Source organism: Pecten maximus, chromosome 7, assembly GCF_902652985.1.
Source record: "Pecten maximus chromosome 7, xPecMax1.1, whole genome shotgun sequence".
In the NCBI taxonomy this organism is placed as follows: domain Eukaryota; kingdom Metazoa; phylum Mollusca; class Bivalvia; order Pectinida; family Pectinidae; genus Pecten; species Pecten maximus.
The window spans coordinates 32135093-32156096 of NC_047021.1; the positions used below are offsets into that span (position 1 = coordinate 32135093).

The window sequence follows — 21004 nt, forward strand, 5'->3', positions numbered from 1 at the left end:
ATTTGTCCACGCACAGAATTTACGGACTACAAAAGAAGAGATACCTGTACATTGTTCAGCAAAAACGTAAAACATGACAGGCAAACGTTTTCAGCCGATATAGCATTCGAGGTTGTTTGCCTAAGACATTTAATAACACGCACTGTGATTGGTTCGTATATCGTATACATTATCACGTGGTTTTACCGTGTAACACAGGTAAACAATAGTTTACGGGTAGCGAGCGGATAACTAATTATACCTAACATTATATTTAAAAACACGGTGTTTTCGGAGTCTTTTATACTTTGTGATAGTGTTGTTATTTACCAAGGCAATATCTACTCAACTGAAATGGTATGTACACACTGTATTTATATCGATAACTTTGACCAGAATCCTATTATTGCACATGTAACACCATTTTGTACCATTGTGTTTGCCCAATGCAGCACTGTGTTGAGTAGCCCGAGTTTCATCTGGCCCTGACACCATTTCAGGTACACCGGTATCGGGGGGAGATTATGAAGTATGAATATAATAATTATCTTTTATGATGGCTATCATATTTGTATCCCCCGAATATTTCATAAAAACGGACCATTTTCACTTCTCAAATCACCACCTTGCCTATAGATAATTAATTTATAATTAATGGTTATGATTAATTATGCTAAGTCACTCCTGATTGGAACAGCCAAGATGATGACTTGAGACGTGAAAATAGTCTAGATGTTTCCTTGTATAAAGCTGGAAAGCAAAAAATTAGGAATTTTTTAGACGTCTTTGTTTATTTGTATAAGATGTCCCTTTGGAACAATTTGGTAAGATATATATATAATTGTTATAGTTTTTTATGTTAAGTCACTCTTGTGGGCCCCTATGGAAGCTTGTGTAATAGAGCACAGGATTTATTTAATTTAAATCACTGCCTCCGCAGGTAGTTTTACTGTAAGAGAAAATGGTAATACCTTGAGAAAACCACGTGGTTAGTTAGTTAGTTATAGGTGTACAGCCTATACGTCCCTGCGTTTTACTAAATGTTGCCTCACCGACATTTTGTCATTATTCTGCTGGCGTTTACCCGCGTGGTTGGGCAGATACAATAGCGGAGGTGGTTAGGGTATTATGTTACTACTGCGCAACGGTAAAGTTTCAATAGAGTATAATTTTACACAAGACATGACATGAAGTTGAGAATCTCTTTACAAACAAGTAAAATATGTCCCATTCATATTGGTGAGGACTAGAATAAATTAGGTGGTGAATACAAGCGGGTAGGGTTCAAGGATTCTATGTCGTACACGTTAATTCCTGCCGGCAAAACCTATATATTGTTCCTGGTCCACGTGTCTCGATCAACGCTAGATAATAAAAGAAAATATTTTACACTGAGCAATCTAGTATGAAAGTACTAATTGAAAACAGGGATGATTTTTAATTAAGACATTCGCCGTTTATAAACAAATGCTGTTGTTTGAGGACATGGATGTCACTACAACGATAAAAGGTGAAGCCATGGCCAAAGTCCTGTAACAGTTTAACATATACACATCCTCTGAGCAACAGATTTCAACATTATATCTTATCTTAAAGAGATCATCTATATCTTTACATGATAAAGGAATTCACAGCTAGCATGCTCCTTCAATAACGAAATTTCAGATGGTTAACTAAAACTCAACACAAAAGTTAGAAATATTTAAATGAACTGAAGTATATTGTTTAGAACAAAGCTTAAACTTATCAAAAGCCAATAGTCGGACGGATTCATATTGGATTTTCTAAAAGTTATTTTTTTGGAAACAACTCTGGAAGGGGATAAGCCTGAACAATGAAATTGGACCCGGTATCATTACCAATAGATTGAAAGCAGTTTTAGATCATTATAGAATAGGAAATAGATACCTGTAAGATTGGTTTGTATTGCAGGTAAATTTATAGGAATAAATACAAGATTAATCTATGACATTATACATTACGACATTATATACACTATATACTATGAAATTATTATGCACTATGATATACAGCATGTATATATATATTCCTTGTACAATTTTCACTGTGATATTATTCATTATTATACCTTTCCTTATTTCACACTATATAAAAGCTGAAGTAGACAATAGAAATGCTATTTGAACCAAACACCCTCCAAAAATGCAATTTAGCAGGTTAATTATCAAAAGTGCTATTTACCCGGAATGAGCGCATTCATATTTTCGCTTTTTTCTTCGTTCATTCTGATTGGACAATGCATTTGTCATATCCCTTCGGATCGTCCCTACCGCCATCCCTTGTATTACAATATGACATTATATATTAAGACATTATACATTGTAAACTATGACAGTATACACTATATACTATGACATTATATACTATATACTATGACATTATATACTATGACAGTATACACTATATACTATGACATTATACACTATATACTATGACATTATACACTATATACTATGCCATTATACACTATATACTATGACATTATATACTATATACTATGACAGTATATACTATATACTATGACAGTATACACTATATACTATGACATTATAACTATATACTATGACAGTATACACTATATACTATGACATTATATACTATGACAGTATACACTATATACTATGACATTATAACTATATACTATGACAGTATACACTATATACTATGACATTATATACTATATACTATGACAGTATATACTATATACTATGACAGTATACACTATATACTATGACATTATAACTATATACTATGACATTATACACTATATACTTTGACATTATACACTATATACTACGACATTATACACTATATACTATGACATTATAACTATATACTATGCCATTATACACTATATACTATGACATTATATACTATTACTATGACATTATACACTATATACTATGACAGTATACACTATATACTATGCCATTATACACTATATACTATGACAGTATATACTTTATAATATGACATTATATACTATGACATTATACACTATATACTATGCCATTATACACTATATACTATGACATTATAACTATATACTATGACATTATACACTATATACTATGCCATTATACACTATATACTATGACATTATATACTATATACTATGACATTATATACTATGACAGTATACACTATATACTATGACATTATAACTATATACTATGACAGTATACACTATATACTATGACATTATATACTATATACTATGACAGTATATACTATATACTATGACAGTATACACTATATACTATGACATTATAACTATATACTATGACATTATACACTATATACTTTGACATTATACACTATATACTACGACATTATACACTATATACTATGACATTATAACTATATACTATGCCATTATACACTATATACTATGACATTATATACTATTACTATGACATTATACACTATATACTATGACAGTATACACTATATACTATGCCATTATACACTATATACTATGACAGTATATACTTTATAATATGACATTATATACTATGACATTATACACTATATACTATGCCATTATACACTATATACTATGACATTATAACTATATACTATGACATTATACACTATATACTATGCCATTATACACTATATACTATGACATTATATACTATATACTATGACATTATATACTATATACTATGACATTATACACTATATACTATGACAGTATACACTATATACTATGACAGTATATACTTTATAATATGACATTATATACTATATACTATGACATTATATACTATATACTGACATTATATACTATATACTATGACATTATACGCTATACACTACGACATTATATACTATGACATTATACACTATATACTATGACATTATACACTATATACTATGACAGTATACACTATATACTATGACAGTATACACTATATACTATGACAGTATATACTATATACTATGACAGTATACACTATATACTATGACATTATACACTATATACTATATCATACAATATACACTATGATCTTATATATTATGACATTACACATTGAATATTATATTATAAATTTTACACAATTACATTATACACTGTCAATTATGATATTATACACTACATGTACAAACATTTTTCAAATACTTTGTTTTTCTCTTTACAGAAAAGGACAACGGTGTGTATTTGCAGTGTCTGTTTTGCAATCATTTTTCTGGTGATTGTATATAGATACAGTGGGAATGATTTTACACCAGCCATTTCCCCAGCTGCTTTCACAGACATAGATATAGAGGATATCATACATATAACAGACGAGATGGACAATTCATCATTGCAGCAGGCGCAAACACTGAACGGGTACATTGTGTATGATTGTGACAAACAACATCCGGGAGATTGTGGAGGGATGGTCAGATCGCATGTCAGGCATGTACAGTGCTTACGTCATTTCCATTATTTTACATAAACATTTTCTCATCAGGTACACAAAATCAGGCAATTTGACGGATTTTTTGAGTCCGACTACTTTTGACTGGAGATATAACTCGTCCATTCTTGCAGGGAGAACATGGGGCTATCAGGATTTTTTTATCAAAACTCCAGATGCTCTCAAGAAGAGGGATTTAGCAGGTCTTCAAAACTTATTCTCAAAGGATGTTAATTTTGTGCGGTTCAACTGGGACTACACTCTGCATTTTAGAAAGTTTCGACGTATACAAAATGTTATTCCATGGGTGTTAGAATTACATTTCGCTGATATTTATTCTAAATTTTTTCACACTCTTTTCAAACCTAAGAACAGTATCAAAGAGGAAGTAAACAGTGTTGTGCAAAATACACGAAAACTAGCATGTGCTCATATTCGTATGGGTGGAAGTGAAACGATACCTGGAGATGACAAACACACGGACAAATCACAGCTGAAATATGTTTGGAATTTGCTAAAGACATTGGAAAATAGAAATTATAGTATCTTTGTTGCGACAGATGCACAATTTGTACGGGAACAAGCGAAAATATTATTCAATCATCTACTGGAAGCAAAAGGACGAATCCTTCATATAGACTGGAAAACTAAAGGGGAAGGCCTAGCTAGTGGTTACAGAAGAGTTGTTGTGGATTTTTTTGTTCTCACGAAATGTGATGTTTTAATATTGACAAAGAGTGGGTTTGGACTCATGGCCGCTTATCTTAATAGTGATGTTTCCAAAATGTACTGTCTAACACCCAGCGAACTGATACCCTGTTCTCGATATACCCTCAATGATAACTTCCCCGGCGAGTTTCTCTCTCCTTACTAGTAATTTGTACCTGAAGCACTAATGTAGTTTGAATAATGGTACGACAATGGTGTCACCTCAAATACTTCGGATAAGATAACATTATTTTCATTTATCTCTGTGTTTGATGTGTAAAGCCTAAGGACAACACACCAATACTCATCAGATTTGATCATTATCATCAAATTAAGACATTCCTAAAATGAATCATTTCGAGATCCCGTAATGAAGCCAATGAAATAAATTGATGTGAAGGAGAATATGTACAGCGATTTGCATTTGGTAAATAAACAGCTGGCTTTGGAACCGTCATATGTGAAATGAACAGCTGCAGAGTAATTTTCTGTCGAGTGAGTGTATAACTATAGACAACTTTCGTATGAATGAATGAACTTCTGTCTAGTGAACTTCCGTCGAGTGAGTGTATAACTATAGTGAACTTTCGTATGAATGAACTTCTGTCAAGTGAACTTCGGTCGAGTGAATGTATAACTATAGTGAACTTTCGTATGAATGAATGAACTTCTGTCAAGTGAACTTCCGCCGAGAAAGTGTAACTGTATAGTGAAATTCTGCATGAATGAGCGAACATCTGTCAAGTGAAGTCGCATGCAGGCATTGTACACCCGACAAGATGGCTATAGCATGAAGCCATTCATTGACATAATTATATGATTTAACCCTACCAATGTAGGATTCATACCGATGAAACAGAAAAATGGCTTATCTATTTAAGTTATGATTCAAGCATGGAATATAAGAGAAGGTGAGACGCACGTTCCTTGATACGGTATTTTGCTTCGTAAGTAGGTTTTGAAAAATATAATGTTATGTAAAAGTTTCCTAAAGAGGGTTTTGATTAATTTATTGTGAATGCCTATATGTATTTATTTAGAACGAGTTACGTTTAGCATATGATTTACACGTATCATTATTTTAGAGACAGTTTTTGTATTTTTGTAAATTAGATAGCGTATATAATTTGTTAAATATTTCAGGCAATATTCTATTCAATTGTTCTAAACGTGTTCTGTTTGGTTTTATATTATTTAACGCCGAATCTTATCTGGCGCCGACTTTATATATTCTTACCTCACTTTTTCTCTGATGACATTTGCTTTCAGGCAGCACGCGCTTGACTACTTATCATATTACAACTAGACTTATGACAAAATTTTGCCTTATTTTGTGAAAAATTGACTTTTCACTGATTATTATAACAGATTTACATTGGATAATCAGAGAAATGCTTCGGTTACAATATATGCATGTTTTTGCATGTTGTGTGTAAACTGTTACTGATTGAGAGAAAATGGTTTTTATATAAAGAATTTGGCTGTTGCAATATTCCTATGTCAACTCAAATTTGCGCCAGAACATCTTCAAAAGAATTATCATTACAGGTTAATATTTTATGACACAATATGAAATTGAAAAAAAGGAAGAAGTTGAAAAAAAAATAGAATTCAAAAGGGGATGGGTCCCAACAGAGGTGAGTCATTTGAATCGTTGTTAGTTATGACCAAGAATGAATTTGGACCATATTTGTTTAGAAGCATTTTGGGACGGGGAACAAATTTTGGATCAATGGTGACTCTTGACCTCAAGGGGCCGGAGCCCAATAGTGGAAATAGAAATAAATTCTTTAAATCACTATTTGTCATAATGGCATTCATGTACTGGATTTATAGTCCATGTTTGGTCTCAAGCATCCTTAGGTGAAGAGGAACCAGTTTTGTAGAGTCTGTCCCCCAGAAGCTTGAGGGGAGGGGCCAATAAGGCAAATTTTGCAAATTATTTTAAAATCATCTTTTATAAGAATGAAATGATTATATTTGGTCTGAGGCACCCTTGGATGAATCAGTTTTGTATGTACTGTGTGCCTGCCCCCAAAGGGTCTGAAAGGTAGTTCCAAAAAAGGAAATATAGCAAATTTTTAAAATCCTTCTTCGTTTGCAGGAATGAAAGGATTTGGTCTATGAAGGGAAAGAAATTTTGTATAAATGGTCGGTCTGGTCCTCACGGGCCTTAGAAGTTGCACCCCAATAGGAGAAATATAGAAAGTTCTTTGAAATCCGTGTTTGCCTGTAGAAATATATAACCACTGCAGTATCGAGGTGAATGACACAGGCGCTCTGGTCCTCTTGTATTACCTACATGCTTTGTAGGGCTGTACACTGAATGAGATATAGTGACTTACCAGTATGTATAACATTGATTGATCACTTTGCTAAGAACAATCTTAATGGATAATTTCAACTAATATTAACTAACATTTGGAAAATTGTTACTATTTATTGTGAATCCCTATAGTGCACCAATTTATACGAGGTAGGGAAATGAGTGTTTGATCAATCCATAGTGAAAGGCTACTGATATTTATCAAATGGACATTACAGTCGGACACTCTGATTTTGCGAAAACACTCGTCTCTCATCTGCATAGTAACTGAGCACTAGTATTTATTTAAAAGATAAATCGTAAAATAGCCAAACGTGATTTCACAAAAAAAGCATATAAGATCATCGTTATATATTAATTACAAATGTTTATAAATAAACTCTATATATATATTCTATACTTTTTCGTTCTTGACTTATAACCAGATACTCATTATTTACAATAAATGTATTATGTTGTGGAAAGAACTTTGATGTAGGCATAAGCCTGATGTTAAATCCAATTGTCTCACAATAATACAATGTTGAAATGAACATACAAAGCCTTATTATTATCTAATATTTTTAGCTCACCGGTTACGAGTAACCGTGAGCTAATGCTGCCACCCTGGCGCCGTGATATAGGGTGTTACGTTTCTGTTTTGATAGTATAAATAAAGTAAATCACAAGAATGAACTTTATTTTGAGGACTGTGAACAACTACTGTTTTACGGAAGCGTTAAAAAGGTTTGTCAGATGGCGATATGAGGGGTATGGCGGTATATATGGGATTTTATATGGTAGGGAAATCCGTTTCCAGCAAATCTAAATTAAAATATTGAACACTACTATTCAGTTACACATGGATTTACTGACCTAGTACTGGGCGGATTTGACAGTGTGTCTGTATTAGGCATTGCCGGGTAGCTGATGTACATTAAGACCATGCGTCAGTTGTGTGGATCAAGTGCTGCCTTTGAATTTGAATAACACCACCTACTGTGGTAGAAATAGTCATATCTGAACACCCTGTATCTATTCCATTTACGATGCATAACATATGTATTCAAATCACGTGCAGTAATAAAGCCAATTTCATATGATAAATCCTCATTTCGTTCGCTCTTAAATATCTTTATACACCGAGCCAGCGGTTGGAAATAATATGTGCGTCCGGTGTGTGTTCTGCACTCAAATGACATTCGATTCTAACAATGACGTAATCTCTACTAGGTTATTATAGTAAAACTGGTTTTCTATTGCCTTACATACTAATGCAAGTAAAAAGGCTGAAAATCAGCATGGTTGATATTGATATCGGCGACGTCAGCAAGGATATGAATGATAAGTTCATATGATGTCAACATACCGTGTTATCAAAGAACTATGAATTGTTAACTTTTTTATATCCCTTACAACTAAATTGTATGAAAATACATCGAAAATGGGATTTGTTCATTGAAAGCGGCGTGTGGTAGCTTGGAAGATTTTAATTTGTACACAATTCTCGATTTCCAGATCCTGTTCCATTTGACGCCCAAACAAAGACAATTAATTTTACGGCTAAGTTTCCCCTTAAAACCCTTTATCCTGCGTTCTGTGAGCTTTTCCAATCCTGATACATATAATGCTCTCATGATAATCACCAATTAAACTTTTACTTACTTCAATGTGCCCGACTTCGTCTCATCATACTGATACGAAACATGTTTAAGCGCATGAAAATAAATGTCATTATATTGTAGGAAGCAAAAAATAAAAGTAAATGGAAATCTTGGATTTTCTGTATAAATATGATATTAATTCAATCAGAGTTAGTTACAAATATAAATTCAAGCTTCTTTTATTTAATAATATGATACATCACTACTATCTGGCGTTCGAACGAAGTAATGCCCCTTTCAGAAGCAATGTGTGCAAATACACTGTAGGCTGTACACAACACAATGACACCAGTAAAGAAAAAAAAATCATTTGACATTTGAAGGGAGTGGTACTGAAATGAGAATACGAATTGAATTCATATTAAATCAAATTAATATAATGATGAAGTAATCATTATATTAATTTGATTTAATATGAATTCAATTCGTACTTCATCTTCTACCAAGGGAGGTAACTGATGATACTAAACTTATTAACTCTCATTACAAACTAGTACACAGGATATTGTATACCAACACTAAGTTGATGAAATGTAAACTTTCAGAAACTGAAAGATGTACCTTCTGCACAATTGGAAGAGAAACTATTCTTCATTTATTTTGGGATTGTAATATTGTTAAAACCTTCTGGCTTTTGTTTATGGAAATGTTGGAAAACAAATTCCAAATAACTTTACCTAGACACCCAATGACCTTTCTTTTTGGTGTGACAGATATAGAACATAATTATGAGATAAACTTTCTATTGCTGCTTATGAGATACTATATATATTTGTGTAAATTGAAAAACACAACTCCAATACTTTCTGAAAGCAAAAAATACATCAACCATTACAATAAAATAGAAGATATGGGATTATATACATATCATCATAAAAAACAAGAAAAGGTAAAATATAAATGGATTTTTATTAATCAACTTTTAAGTTAACTGGATGGTAAATTACACAATTTTTGTACTTTTGGCAAACCAAGGAGTTTGTTAACTACACAGTTTCTGTTTACAGTTTTACCATGTTTTCGTGAGGTAACAATTAGCAGATACATGTTCATATTTTACATGTGTAATAAACTGTACATTCATATTATGAATGCAAAGATAAGTTCAGTAAAGGAAAAAAGGTAAAATATAAATGGATTTTTATAAATCAACTTTAAAGTTTAACAAATAATTAGCTGGTTGGAAAATTACGCAAATACTTGTCTATTGTCAAACCAATGGGTTTGTAAACTACACAGCTTCTGTTTATAATTTAACCATGTTTCATGAGGTAACAACAGGTACATGTCCATATTTTACATATGTTGTACTTGTACATGTATATTAGGATTATAAAGATAAGGCCAGTAAAAGGGAAAAGGTAAAATATAAAGATAACAAATTAGCTGGCTGATAAATTACTCAATTTTTATCTATTGCTAAACCAATGGGTTTGTAAAATACACAGTTTCTGTTTTAAAATTTTACCATGTTTCATGAGGTAACAAAGATACATGTCCTTTCATTTTTACATGTGTAATATACTGTACATTCAGATTAGGAATATAAGGAATATTTAAATAATCTATTTAGAATTGTCGTTGAATATTAAGTTGTAATGTGAATAATAATATATCCAATTACATATGCGATGTATAGATGTATGTGATTATGTGGGAAAAATTTGAATAAAAAAAATTAATATAATGAGATGTAAGCACAATATGATATACCGAAAGGGCCAATGAAGGAGGTCCTTTACCGCGACCCATTTCAATTGTTGTCGAAGATTGTGCTTCTTTTTTATTATGCAATATTAAGCTAAATTACGTGAGTTCATAATTTGAAGCAGATCATAATCTTGATAATATCAGATCATTGATGACATATTACATTGTTTTGAGAGTTAATTATGAAAAAAATGTGCACCTCAATTGGACGATACTAAATAGGCTTTGTATAGACTGGAACCGTTGAAATTTTAGGAGCCTAATCTTGCTTACTATTGTTCGGTTAGATTGTTATACAAAAATGTATATAACACTCCGGTCTGATCAGATTAAGTCGGCAATAAACGTTCATCCTCCTTTACAAACGTCCATCATCCTTTACAAACGTCCATCATCCTTTACAAACGTCCATCGTCCTTTACAAACGTCCATCGTCCTTTACAAACGTCCATCGTCCTTTACAAACGCGATCGAATAGGTCTCAAATGTCGGTTTCAATTACGAGTGTGACAAAAGAACCACATTACTAATTCAATTGATATACAAATGTATAAGATAAGCCGTTGTTTAATAACAAGAAGTGATTCCATGCAACTAAATTCCATTTTATAACGATGTTGTTAGTATCTATCATTTTGATAAAAAGTCTGACAGACTGTTGAGTTTATATCACAGGAAATATACTCCATTTGACCTATTCATTGTATGTCAATTGCACAGGCGCTTGCATAGAAAAAAAATCATTTTTTTATATGACAGTGGTATGTGTACTCTGTAAAGTACAAGGTTGGCAACTCCGCCACGAGCGAAACGGCATCCCATCTCACTTCAATTGACTAAAAAACACATTTATTCAAACTGACACGGTGCACACTATATGCGACCGTCATCAGGAAACATTCATCTTTAACCTACCGTGTCACTCAATACGAATTGTTACATCCAAAACACAATAATCCATGAAAACATCGCCGATTCCTCCAACAAAACACCATTTTTCAAACTGCTCCCTCAGCCTGTCCAGATTCTTCATTTACATACGGGGTTGAAAGGTCATGCGATTATATAATCGACTGTCACCAGGTGCACATTTTGGGGTCATCTCGGCATACTTTATTTTACAGGTGCATGTACAGGACGTCGTTTGCGAGATCACGGACTAATAAGATAGCATGTATTAATGCCAGTGATGAGATCGTCCTTTCCTTTCTTCAACTGCATCATTTCAGTAGTTGTTGAACTTCGTTTTGAAATCGAAAGATTGCATGTAACGGTGTTCAATAACTTGTTCAAGACAGGGCCGGGGCATTATACGTATACCATGAACGAGCAGTATCAGTTAAAATTTTCGTAAGATTTGGATGGGGTAATAGCTGATAGTTGTTTGATATTTGTTTTTAAATTAGAACTTGCCATCTATTTAGGGTTATGCCTATCTTCAATTTAAAAAAATGGACCACTACATGACTAGTTAAAATATATAGACCACACACAATACCGGTAAGAATAAGAAGTTTTTCTGGCGTTATCCCTAAATACTTTAAAATTCTGGCGTTGACACAAAATAACTACTACCCCTCAAGTATTCTCTTTTCTTTCACATTTCAATTCAGTTTCTTTATTCTGTAAGCCCTTCAGCCAGCTTGATTATTATTAGAGTAGCGTTGAATGCTTACACACTCAATTAATCAGGTAATTCATCAATAACTTAAATATTAAATATTATATATGCGATGTAAAGTGGAATTACATAGATAATCAGTATTACGAAGAATACTTTACAATGCGTTAAACTCTTTGACATTGTCACTGGCGGATTTAAAGCCCCCACCCCCCTAAAATTGTCAAAGTAAGGGTATCTTAAAAAACGAATTCCCGTATCAATCGGCGAAATAATAGTATAAAATTCATTAAAAAACATCTCTCATATACTTGTTTTTATAAAACACACCAGGTATGAATATATCGTGAAATACACTAGAATGCAGGATTTTGCATTTACCTGCTAAATTTTTTTCATGTGGAGTACCCCCGGACCCCGGACTCCCTATAATTTCGCACGCCCCCTAATTGAAAATCCTGTGTCCGCCCCTGATTGTTGACACACTAAGCGGCAAAATGATATCAAAATATAGATATTAAGATATCAAGATATTAAAATTGAAATCAAGTAAGCAAGTAATACTGTTTCGAAAATTTGAATAATAAGGGGTTTAAAATCAAATGAAACTCCTCCTCAATATTTCGATAATCATACAGTGATAGATCTATAGGCAAGTCCCGAGTCTTGTATGTACTCATAAAATTTTGATTGAACTCGAAGAATTTCTGGGAAACATTAAATCTAACATTGTGGGAAATGAAAATAAATTGATGATGGATCATCGATCACAACGTACAAATCGTTTGGCAGGTCTGAAGAATAATCTTCGTATTTGACGACGACATGATATTTGTAAAATGTGTAGAAATAAATGAATGAACAGGTCTGAAGTAAGTAATGTTGGTGCAAATGCATACGTTCCAGTAACCTGATGACAGTCTTATTCGTGATTCACTTTTCTTTTTGTTCGTCCAGATTTCAGTAAACTGACAAAAGTTAATCAATAAATAAGCATTTTATTCTACCTTTGTGACAAAAGTATGCGTATCCATTTCCATTTTATCTTTTTTTTAATTTTCAAGTATAAAATGACTAGGCCTACTACGCGAGTGTGATTGCAGAATAGGCATTCTTGACTTCGTTTGCTTTTCCTGTGTACTGTCATATACGGTGTATGGTACTCTCACGTTCAAAATAATAAATAATTTATGATTATAAATCATCGTTCATCGACGAAACTCTTCAAATAATCGTAAATGAGACGAAACTCTTCAACGAGCCGAAGCGTTTTCCGGACAAAATGTATGCGGAGATGACCCCAAAAAGTGCACCTGACGACAGACGATTATATAATCGCATGACCTTTTCAACCCCGTATGTAAATGAAGAATCTGGACAGGCTGAGGGAGCAGTTTGATAAATGATGTTTTCACGGATTATTGTGTTTTGGATGTAACAATTCTTATTGAGTGACACGGTAGGTTAAAGATGAATGTTTCCTGATGACGGTCGCACATAGTGTGCACCGTGTCATTTCGAATAAATGTGTTTTTAGTCGATTGAAGTGAGATGGGATGCCGTTTCGCTCGTGGCGGAGTTTCCGGCCTTCCATATTACACAGTACACATACCACTGATATCATTTTTTTAATTCTCATTTTCTATGCAAGCGCCTGTGGTTAATTGAGCGTCCTTTCGAAACATCCAAACAGGTATTTTGTACATGCATTTATTACTTGCTAGTTTTGTGCTCAATTGTCATCCATATTACATTAATATAACAGTACTGGTTCAATTAAAGAATTGTGTAATTTTTCAGAAAACATCATACGTCATTTCACCATCATGACAAAACTTCAAGACTGAGCTGGTGACACGATAACTAGACTCAGAGACAGAAGAATACATGTGAAAAGTTCTACAAACCATTAACACAAATATGTGTCTGTTATTAAAAAGATCGTGACATTTTCACATTTCAATCTGTAGTCTGTCAGGGTAGCAGACTTGTATCTTAATGACCATCCTTAATTTCAAGTATACATTTTTACACCAAAAACACCACTTAATATTTGGTGCAGTAAGTACTTTACTATCAGCATTAGTCATTGTGTTTATTAACTATGGGATCTTAAACGAATTTCATATGAGATTTTATCAATAATTTTCCCCTTTTATTCCAACCATTGGCAATCATTGAGATTGTTGTTCATTTTAGATACTACAGTCTGTTACATTGACCGATCATGCTTGGCAGGTTAGCAAAAACGCTTCATGTGCGATTTATTTAGATGATAATGGTGTAGATTCTCTAGTTACAGGCACAGTATTCTTTCTCTTTTAACAGGACGTGTTATTTTTGCAGCTTGACAATCATGCTGTTAATTCTAGGATACCAATACATGCCAAGAGGGTATCCAACATCAGTCAATTACTACAGTACAGCAACTTGTTACAACACGTGTTTCACCAATGAAGACACCAACAGCGGTTCCAGCTCTAGTACAGCAAAATAATACTCTGACACTCGTTCCTGACCCAAACCAGCAAAATAAGTCCACAGATATTGTACCAATTAAGGGACTTCCCGTTAAACATTGTCTACGATTGTACCAACCAACATCCGTTAGATTTTGTTAGATAATACTAGTCTTTATTTACTTGATAGCAGGTTGAGCTTAAAAACTCGTCTTACATATAGTCAAGTATGAAACAGATTTCCTCTAATTACTATAAGCGTTCCTAAGAATTATTGATCATGAAACGACTGAATTCAAATTATTTAGATTATTAATGTTATACATGGAATACTGTAGTTTTATTATATTCGCTGTTTATTTATGATTTAATATTCAGAATCTAATGCAAGCGAGTTAATGAATTCCCCGAGACCATTTCCTCGTTTAAGTCAAGGAAAGTTAAATGATTAATAGAAAAAGATGATCTGAGTGATAGCATGATTCAATTGTTGACGATGGAAGATTTGGTAATAAACTGTCTGTTATCAACATGTAGTCTAATCTTGCTTATTGCATATTCTTATTCTCAGAGGAAACTAATGGGAGAACAGTATGTCTACAGAACATAACGTATCCGAAACTACAACGTACTGCTAAAGAGAAAACCCAGAGTGGAAAAGGCGAGTCTACGGGAACACCAAGTCACACATAATCATAAAGAACATGCATTGGTGTAAGTAACAGTTTTAGGGCAATCCCAAACCCTATACAATTTTGTCCCGTGAGGTTGAAATGCAAAATTGCACAAGACATATGCTAGATAGTTGTAAATAACTGTGTGAAGCCAAATGATAATGAAGTTGGTGTAGTGAGGACGTCGAAAATTTGTTTTATAGTAACAGTGACCTTAAGAGAGGCTCCAAGAAATTGAAACGTAAAAAAAGTACATTTTATGAAGTTTCAGTATAATCGGTTAACTAATGAAATAGGTAGGGCAAGAACGTAATTTGGCTACGTACGCACGTACTACGAGCGAATCGCTATATCCCCTTGCCGACTCGTAAGAAGGGGGATAAAAACAGGGATTTAAAATATTTAGTCTTTTTATCGACAGAGACACCTCTTGGTATTAACACAATCATCAGTGCTCAATATAGATGTACAATACAACCTAAGGCAGAAAACAGGTAACACCAACATATATCACCAATATTGCGTGTAACGACACTATTACCAATGCAAAAGTTTCGTATAAGATTAGCACTTGTAATTTGCACCACTTGTACCAAAATATACTTCAGATGGTATTATCGCATTTAATATTTCCAAGCACCGTCAACACACATTAAAACAAACATCACTTAAGTCCAGTTGTCCCAGTTCGTTTTTGCCTCTTCCTGATGACGTCATCAGAAACGAAACGCCTATCTGTGACCTGACCGATGGCTGCCATAGTATCAATAAACGCTGTACTTAAGTTAAATCTCCATCCGTGCTCGCTCGTGCGATAGTCCTGTGGAAACACGTGATGAAAGTTATGGAATCCCTCCCCTGTGGTCAGAATACTGACCGCTATGTTTTCGCCGGGATCAATTCGGATATCATACGGTTTGTATCCCCAGGTATGAGCTGCGCTGTTCACAAGAAATGTTGTGTGGTGCCCTATGATACAGCGAAGAATCCCAGCGGTGAAAAATGCTGTTATGAAGTCCTCTCCCCATAATCCCCACGGAACCAAGGCGGGCATCACAAATCCAAATATTGTGCAAAGTATACTGTAATATCTGAAACAATAGCCATCAAGAAAAAAAAATAATCAATTGACAAACAAGCAAAGCCGTCATTTCGTATCCAGAACAACTATCTACCAACATCTAACATACGCACAATTCGAAATTGATTACAACAAAATCATTTTTCGTCGCTCAATACCAGACCAGATTAAAATAATAGTGTTTAATTCTAAAATCTTGCAAATCTGTAAAAAAAAAACACCATATGCAACTCTTATCGTACTCCAAATCTCTAAGGACAAAATAGTGTTAGTTGCGCTAAAAAATGAACGAATTTGTTGACAAAACGACCGGCGGACAGACAGCGCAGGAACTTACCTTTTCTGGAATACGACTACTGGGTCAGCTAACAAGTCAGATATGTCGATGTTTTTAAATTTCTCGTTGAACTCTGGAAGCTTGTTGAGGAGAAGCCAGCCGATATGTGAGAAGAAGAAACCACGTTTGGCGTTGTGAGGGTCTGCATCCGTGTCTGTATATTTGTGGTGGACGCGATGGTCAACGGCCCACTTAAAAATATCATTCTGTAAAATAGACAGAGAAATATATTTAATTGTGCGTAATACATCATGCAAGAAAAATCATGGTCCTATGTATTTTACTATTTTAAAATTTGCTTTTTTTCAGTTTTATTGTTTGTAATTTTTCTATTTTGAGTTTGTCTATTTCCTTTTTTTTTTTTTTATTTTTTTCTATTTTATTAATTTATTTTTTATTAAAAAAAATCTTTTTGATTGTATTTTTACCAATTTGGTGTAGTATTTTTCTATCTCGAATTCGAGATAGCCAAGGTTAGTGAGTTCTTAATAACAAATGTAACCTTACTGAGTTCAAGATAACCAATGTTAAATGAGTTCGAAATACAATGTAACTGATGCTACAGTATAAATCGTTCCGAGTTCGAGATAGCTAATGTTGAATTACCTAGTTCTAGATAACAATGTTTAGTTACCGCGTTCGAGATAGCTAATGTTAATTTACTGAGTTCGAGATAACAGTGTTTATTTACCGAGTTCGAGATAGTTAATGTTAATTTACCTAGTTCGAGATAGCTAATGTTAATTTACTGAGTTCGAGATAACAGTGTTTATTTACCGAGTTCGAGAAAGCTAAATTTTAATTTACCTAGTTCGAGATAGCTAATGTTAATTTACTGAGTTCGAGATAGCTAATGTTAATTCACCGAGTTCGAGATAGCTAATGTTTATTAACCGAGTTCGAGATAACAATGTTTAGTTACCGAGTTCGAGATAGCTAATGATGTGTTACCTGTATGGTTGTCGTCTGGCCAATCATAAGAAAAATGCGAAGCGGAAGCTTAGCTTTATACGTTCGATGTGCCCACAGGCGATGGTTTCCGGCCGTGATACAGATCTGACACAATATATGTAGAACCAATCCTGAAACAGACATCAGGTAATCAATAGCACTTCAACTAAATAGTAAAAAGCCGATCTGTCGGCATTAACAAAAACATCAACAAAAATATAAGTAATTGATAGATGATTTTCATTATTTCAAATATATCGCTTAAATAATTAAGAGGATTGAGCAACAGACTTACCTTATATAAACCCTCACATGGCTTTCAGCATGTTCATTACAAAACGCGTTATATATCTTAACTCATTTCAAGATACCTAGGTATTTATTTATTATTTTATATATTAGAAAAGAGGCTCAGAGGGCCTGAATTGCTTACATGGATTATAATGAATGATGGAAAAACTATTGTTTCAAGTTTTCGTACTGACCTCATTTTTTTAGTTTCATTAAATGGTATACAGTATTTCTAATCGAGGGGCCAAACTCAATGATACATTGCTGATTCATAATGTAAGATTTTGCACTGATGTATTGTCAGTTAGATTTGATACCACAAAGTAACTGGTGTGTTTGACAAATCACTTAAAATCGTATTAACACTAGTGTTACTCGAAGTTTTAAGTTATAAGTGTTATTTATCCTCAACAATGTGCACTGCTTTTTTTTTCTTTATAAATAAATAATCTATATCAAAAACCAAGGATTTTAACGGTTACGTGTCAGTTGTTTTTTTTTATCTGGATTTGCTCATCGTCGGATAACCACGGTTGATTGCAAAGTGAAATCAATCATGGTTATCCTGACGATGGATTATCTTTGTTAGTCAGGAATATGACCGTACATTCCAAAAGAGTAACCGTCTTCTGTTTCATCGAAATCAAATTTAGACAAATAAAGATACTTACCAAATATCCACGTCATAAGCTTAATTTTGTGAAGATAGAATAGTCCTATAATGCCACCTATATGAAGTAATGAAAATAGAACAATTCCTTTCATTCTATAGGGCCACGGGTAGCCATTTGTTTTGTAGTCTCTACCGACGAATGTCTCCGCCTCGTCCAGCCCTAGGGCATCCTTTTCTTCCATGACATCACTGCCTGTCTGGTAACGTAAGGTTGTAGTCTGACTCCGTAAAACCACCATAGTTAGATCTAAAAACAGAAATAGATAAAGATACACGACATGATGATTATTTGATTTGATTAAAACACAGGATTCACCATCAGTGTCTCAATACGTTGTGTCAAATTATATTATAAACGCCTTAAATGCCGAGGTGTTACTAAAGCATGCAAACAATGTTCTGTTTATAAATAATTTGTGAAAGAAACAGGCACCAGTTTCATCAACGTTCTTCAACTTAGGACAAATCCTTAACTTGAAATTTCCAAAGGTAAATCATTACAGAATTCAATGGAAAGCACTCAACTATGGACCTTTCCTTAATTAAATTCTGTAATGCTTCCCTGTGTACAAATTGAAGTAAAGAAAATACCTTAAGTGAATGAATATTGATGGGCTTGGTACTGTATCATCATGACCCCCTTTTACATTTTTGTGTTTAGGATAAAGACTGTCCTATTGAAGAATCCGTCAGTGCGGTCGGGTGGCGTAGTGGATATCGCAATCGCCATTCACAAAGCCGACATGGGCTCAGTTCATCAGTGTTATATATCCAATTGTATAAGTCTCATTTGGGCACTACTAAACCTAGCTCGCATAGCACAAGTCTGTCTTAATTATATAATTACTTAATTAATTATTTACTGTCTTGGTTTAAACTGTATTTATTTGGTTATAGCAATGGTGCATACAAATAATACAAATATAAGGATACAGAAACAAGTACTTGGTACTTATATTAATCCGTCTCCTGATGTAGATATAGGCTATGGGCCGATATTGACAAAATTAATAATATATATATTTATTTTTTATTTACTGTCTTCACAACTACCGCTATTGCTAAACTATAGTCAGAGTTCTGTCGGCTTTAGGGAGTAGCCCTCTGTTTTGGAGCCGCCTGTCCTAGATTAAGGTTATGGAGTAGATTTAGATAAACGGTTCCATGCCCTCGTAGTATCCTATTGAGATTGATATGGTGTCACTCGCCGTATCGTATCAAGGCTAGGATGAAAAGAAGATGTCTTTTGAATTCCATTTGATTTGTATATTTTTCGATGTCGGCATCTGTCTGAAATTCCCATATAAGTAGTTCCTAATCGTAATATATCCCTAACCTCCGGACCGGCGTTATCGCCCGTGCTCGTGCCAAGAAAACCCGCACAATTGCGTAAGCACTGACGATACAGAAACTTATAAAATGCTAACAATATATTAGGGAAAATCTACAGTCGCTTATGTAGCCATATGTAACTTTTTTGTTTTAACAGATTAATACAGGTTTTAACCAAACGTTATGAACGATCTTAACACAGTTACGTGACATATGGAGCCCATAGTTCATGTGATAACCTCGAGCAGTAAAAGAGGACTTATATAGGAATACACATTCAGATACGTGTTATAACTAGCAGTTCACACAAGTAAGTTACGTTGTTTACTTTAAAAAAAATGTTTATATTCATATCATCGACCGAAAAAAATATTTATCTTGAATAAATCATCACAAATTAATTTGCATTGCATTCGTTATATATGTATTAATATTCAGACTAATAATTATAGACTATCTTAGCTTTCGTCAATGCTATGAATAGTTATATACAGTACATGATAGTAGCCTTAAATATTAATCACACAATTACTGTAATAATCTATCAATAATCAACTTATCAAGTTAACAATATATAAACCCACCTTGTTGGCCCACCTGTCCGGGTACCTGTGGGACGGTTTATCGGTGAATGGGTGTTCCGGGTTGTAGGGAAGTATTCCGTACAGCTAGGCAAGTCCCACATCCATCAAACTGTTACAGGTATATAGCCGTGGGGGTCCTAACACCACACCGATCACATGTGTGCTAAACGACAGTAGAAATAAAATCATGACACTCTGCCAAATG

At 33.7% G+C, this 21004-nt stretch overlaps 2 protein-coding genes across 2 annotated transcripts; one reads left to right on the plus strand and one right to left on the minus strand.

Annotated features, from left to right (window-relative positions):
* The first annotated feature begins 209 nt into the window (after positions 1 to 209).
* On the plus strand, positions 210 to 8525 carry LOC117330598. Its single transcript, XM_033889015.1, has 2 exons — positions 210 to 336; positions 4146 to 8525. The coding sequence occupies exon 2, from the start codon at positions 4351 to 4353 to the stop codon at positions 5281 to 5283; it is 933 nt and encodes a 310-aa protein (XP_033744906.1). The 5' UTR covers positions 210 to 336; positions 4146 to 4350; the 3' UTR covers positions 5284 to 8525.
* Positions 8526 to 15045: 6520 nt separating this feature from the next.
* On the minus strand, positions 15046 to 20892 carry LOC117330599 (acyl-CoA desaturase-like). The gene is made up of 5 exons (XM_033889016.1): positions 20800 to 20892; positions 18882 to 19130; positions 17920 to 18050; positions 16969 to 17174; positions 15046 to 16641 (listed from the first exon to the last, which is right to left on the minus strand). The coding sequence occupies exons 2-5, from the start codon at positions 19120 to 19122 to the stop codon at positions 16215 to 16217; spliced, it is 1005 nt and encodes a 334-aa protein (XP_033744907.1). The 5' UTR covers positions 19123 to 19130; positions 20800 to 20892; the 3' UTR covers positions 15046 to 16214.
* Between the last annotated feature and the right edge of the window lie 112 nt (positions 20893 to 21004).

What these genes read in the sequence shown, in the direction of transcription:
- LOC117330598 (XM_033889015.1), top strand. Translation starts at nt 4,351, where the DNA reads ATGATTGTGACAAACAACATCCGGGAGATTGTGGAGGGATGGTCAGAT.
- LOC117330599 (XM_033889016.1), bottom strand. Translation starts at nt 19,122, where the DNA reads ATGGTGGTTTTACGGAGTCAGACTACAACCTTACGTTACCAGACAGGC. An exon ending in GCCAGACGACAACCATACAG is followed by an intron (nt 17,175 to 17,919) that starts GTAACACATCAT and finishes TCTATTTTACAG; the next exon opens with AATGATATTTTTAAGTGGGC. An exon ending in GTAGTCGTATTCCAGAAAAG is followed by an intron (nt 16,642 to 16,968) that starts GTAAGTTCCTGC and finishes CTATTGTTTCAG; the next exon opens with ATATTACAGTATACTTTGCA.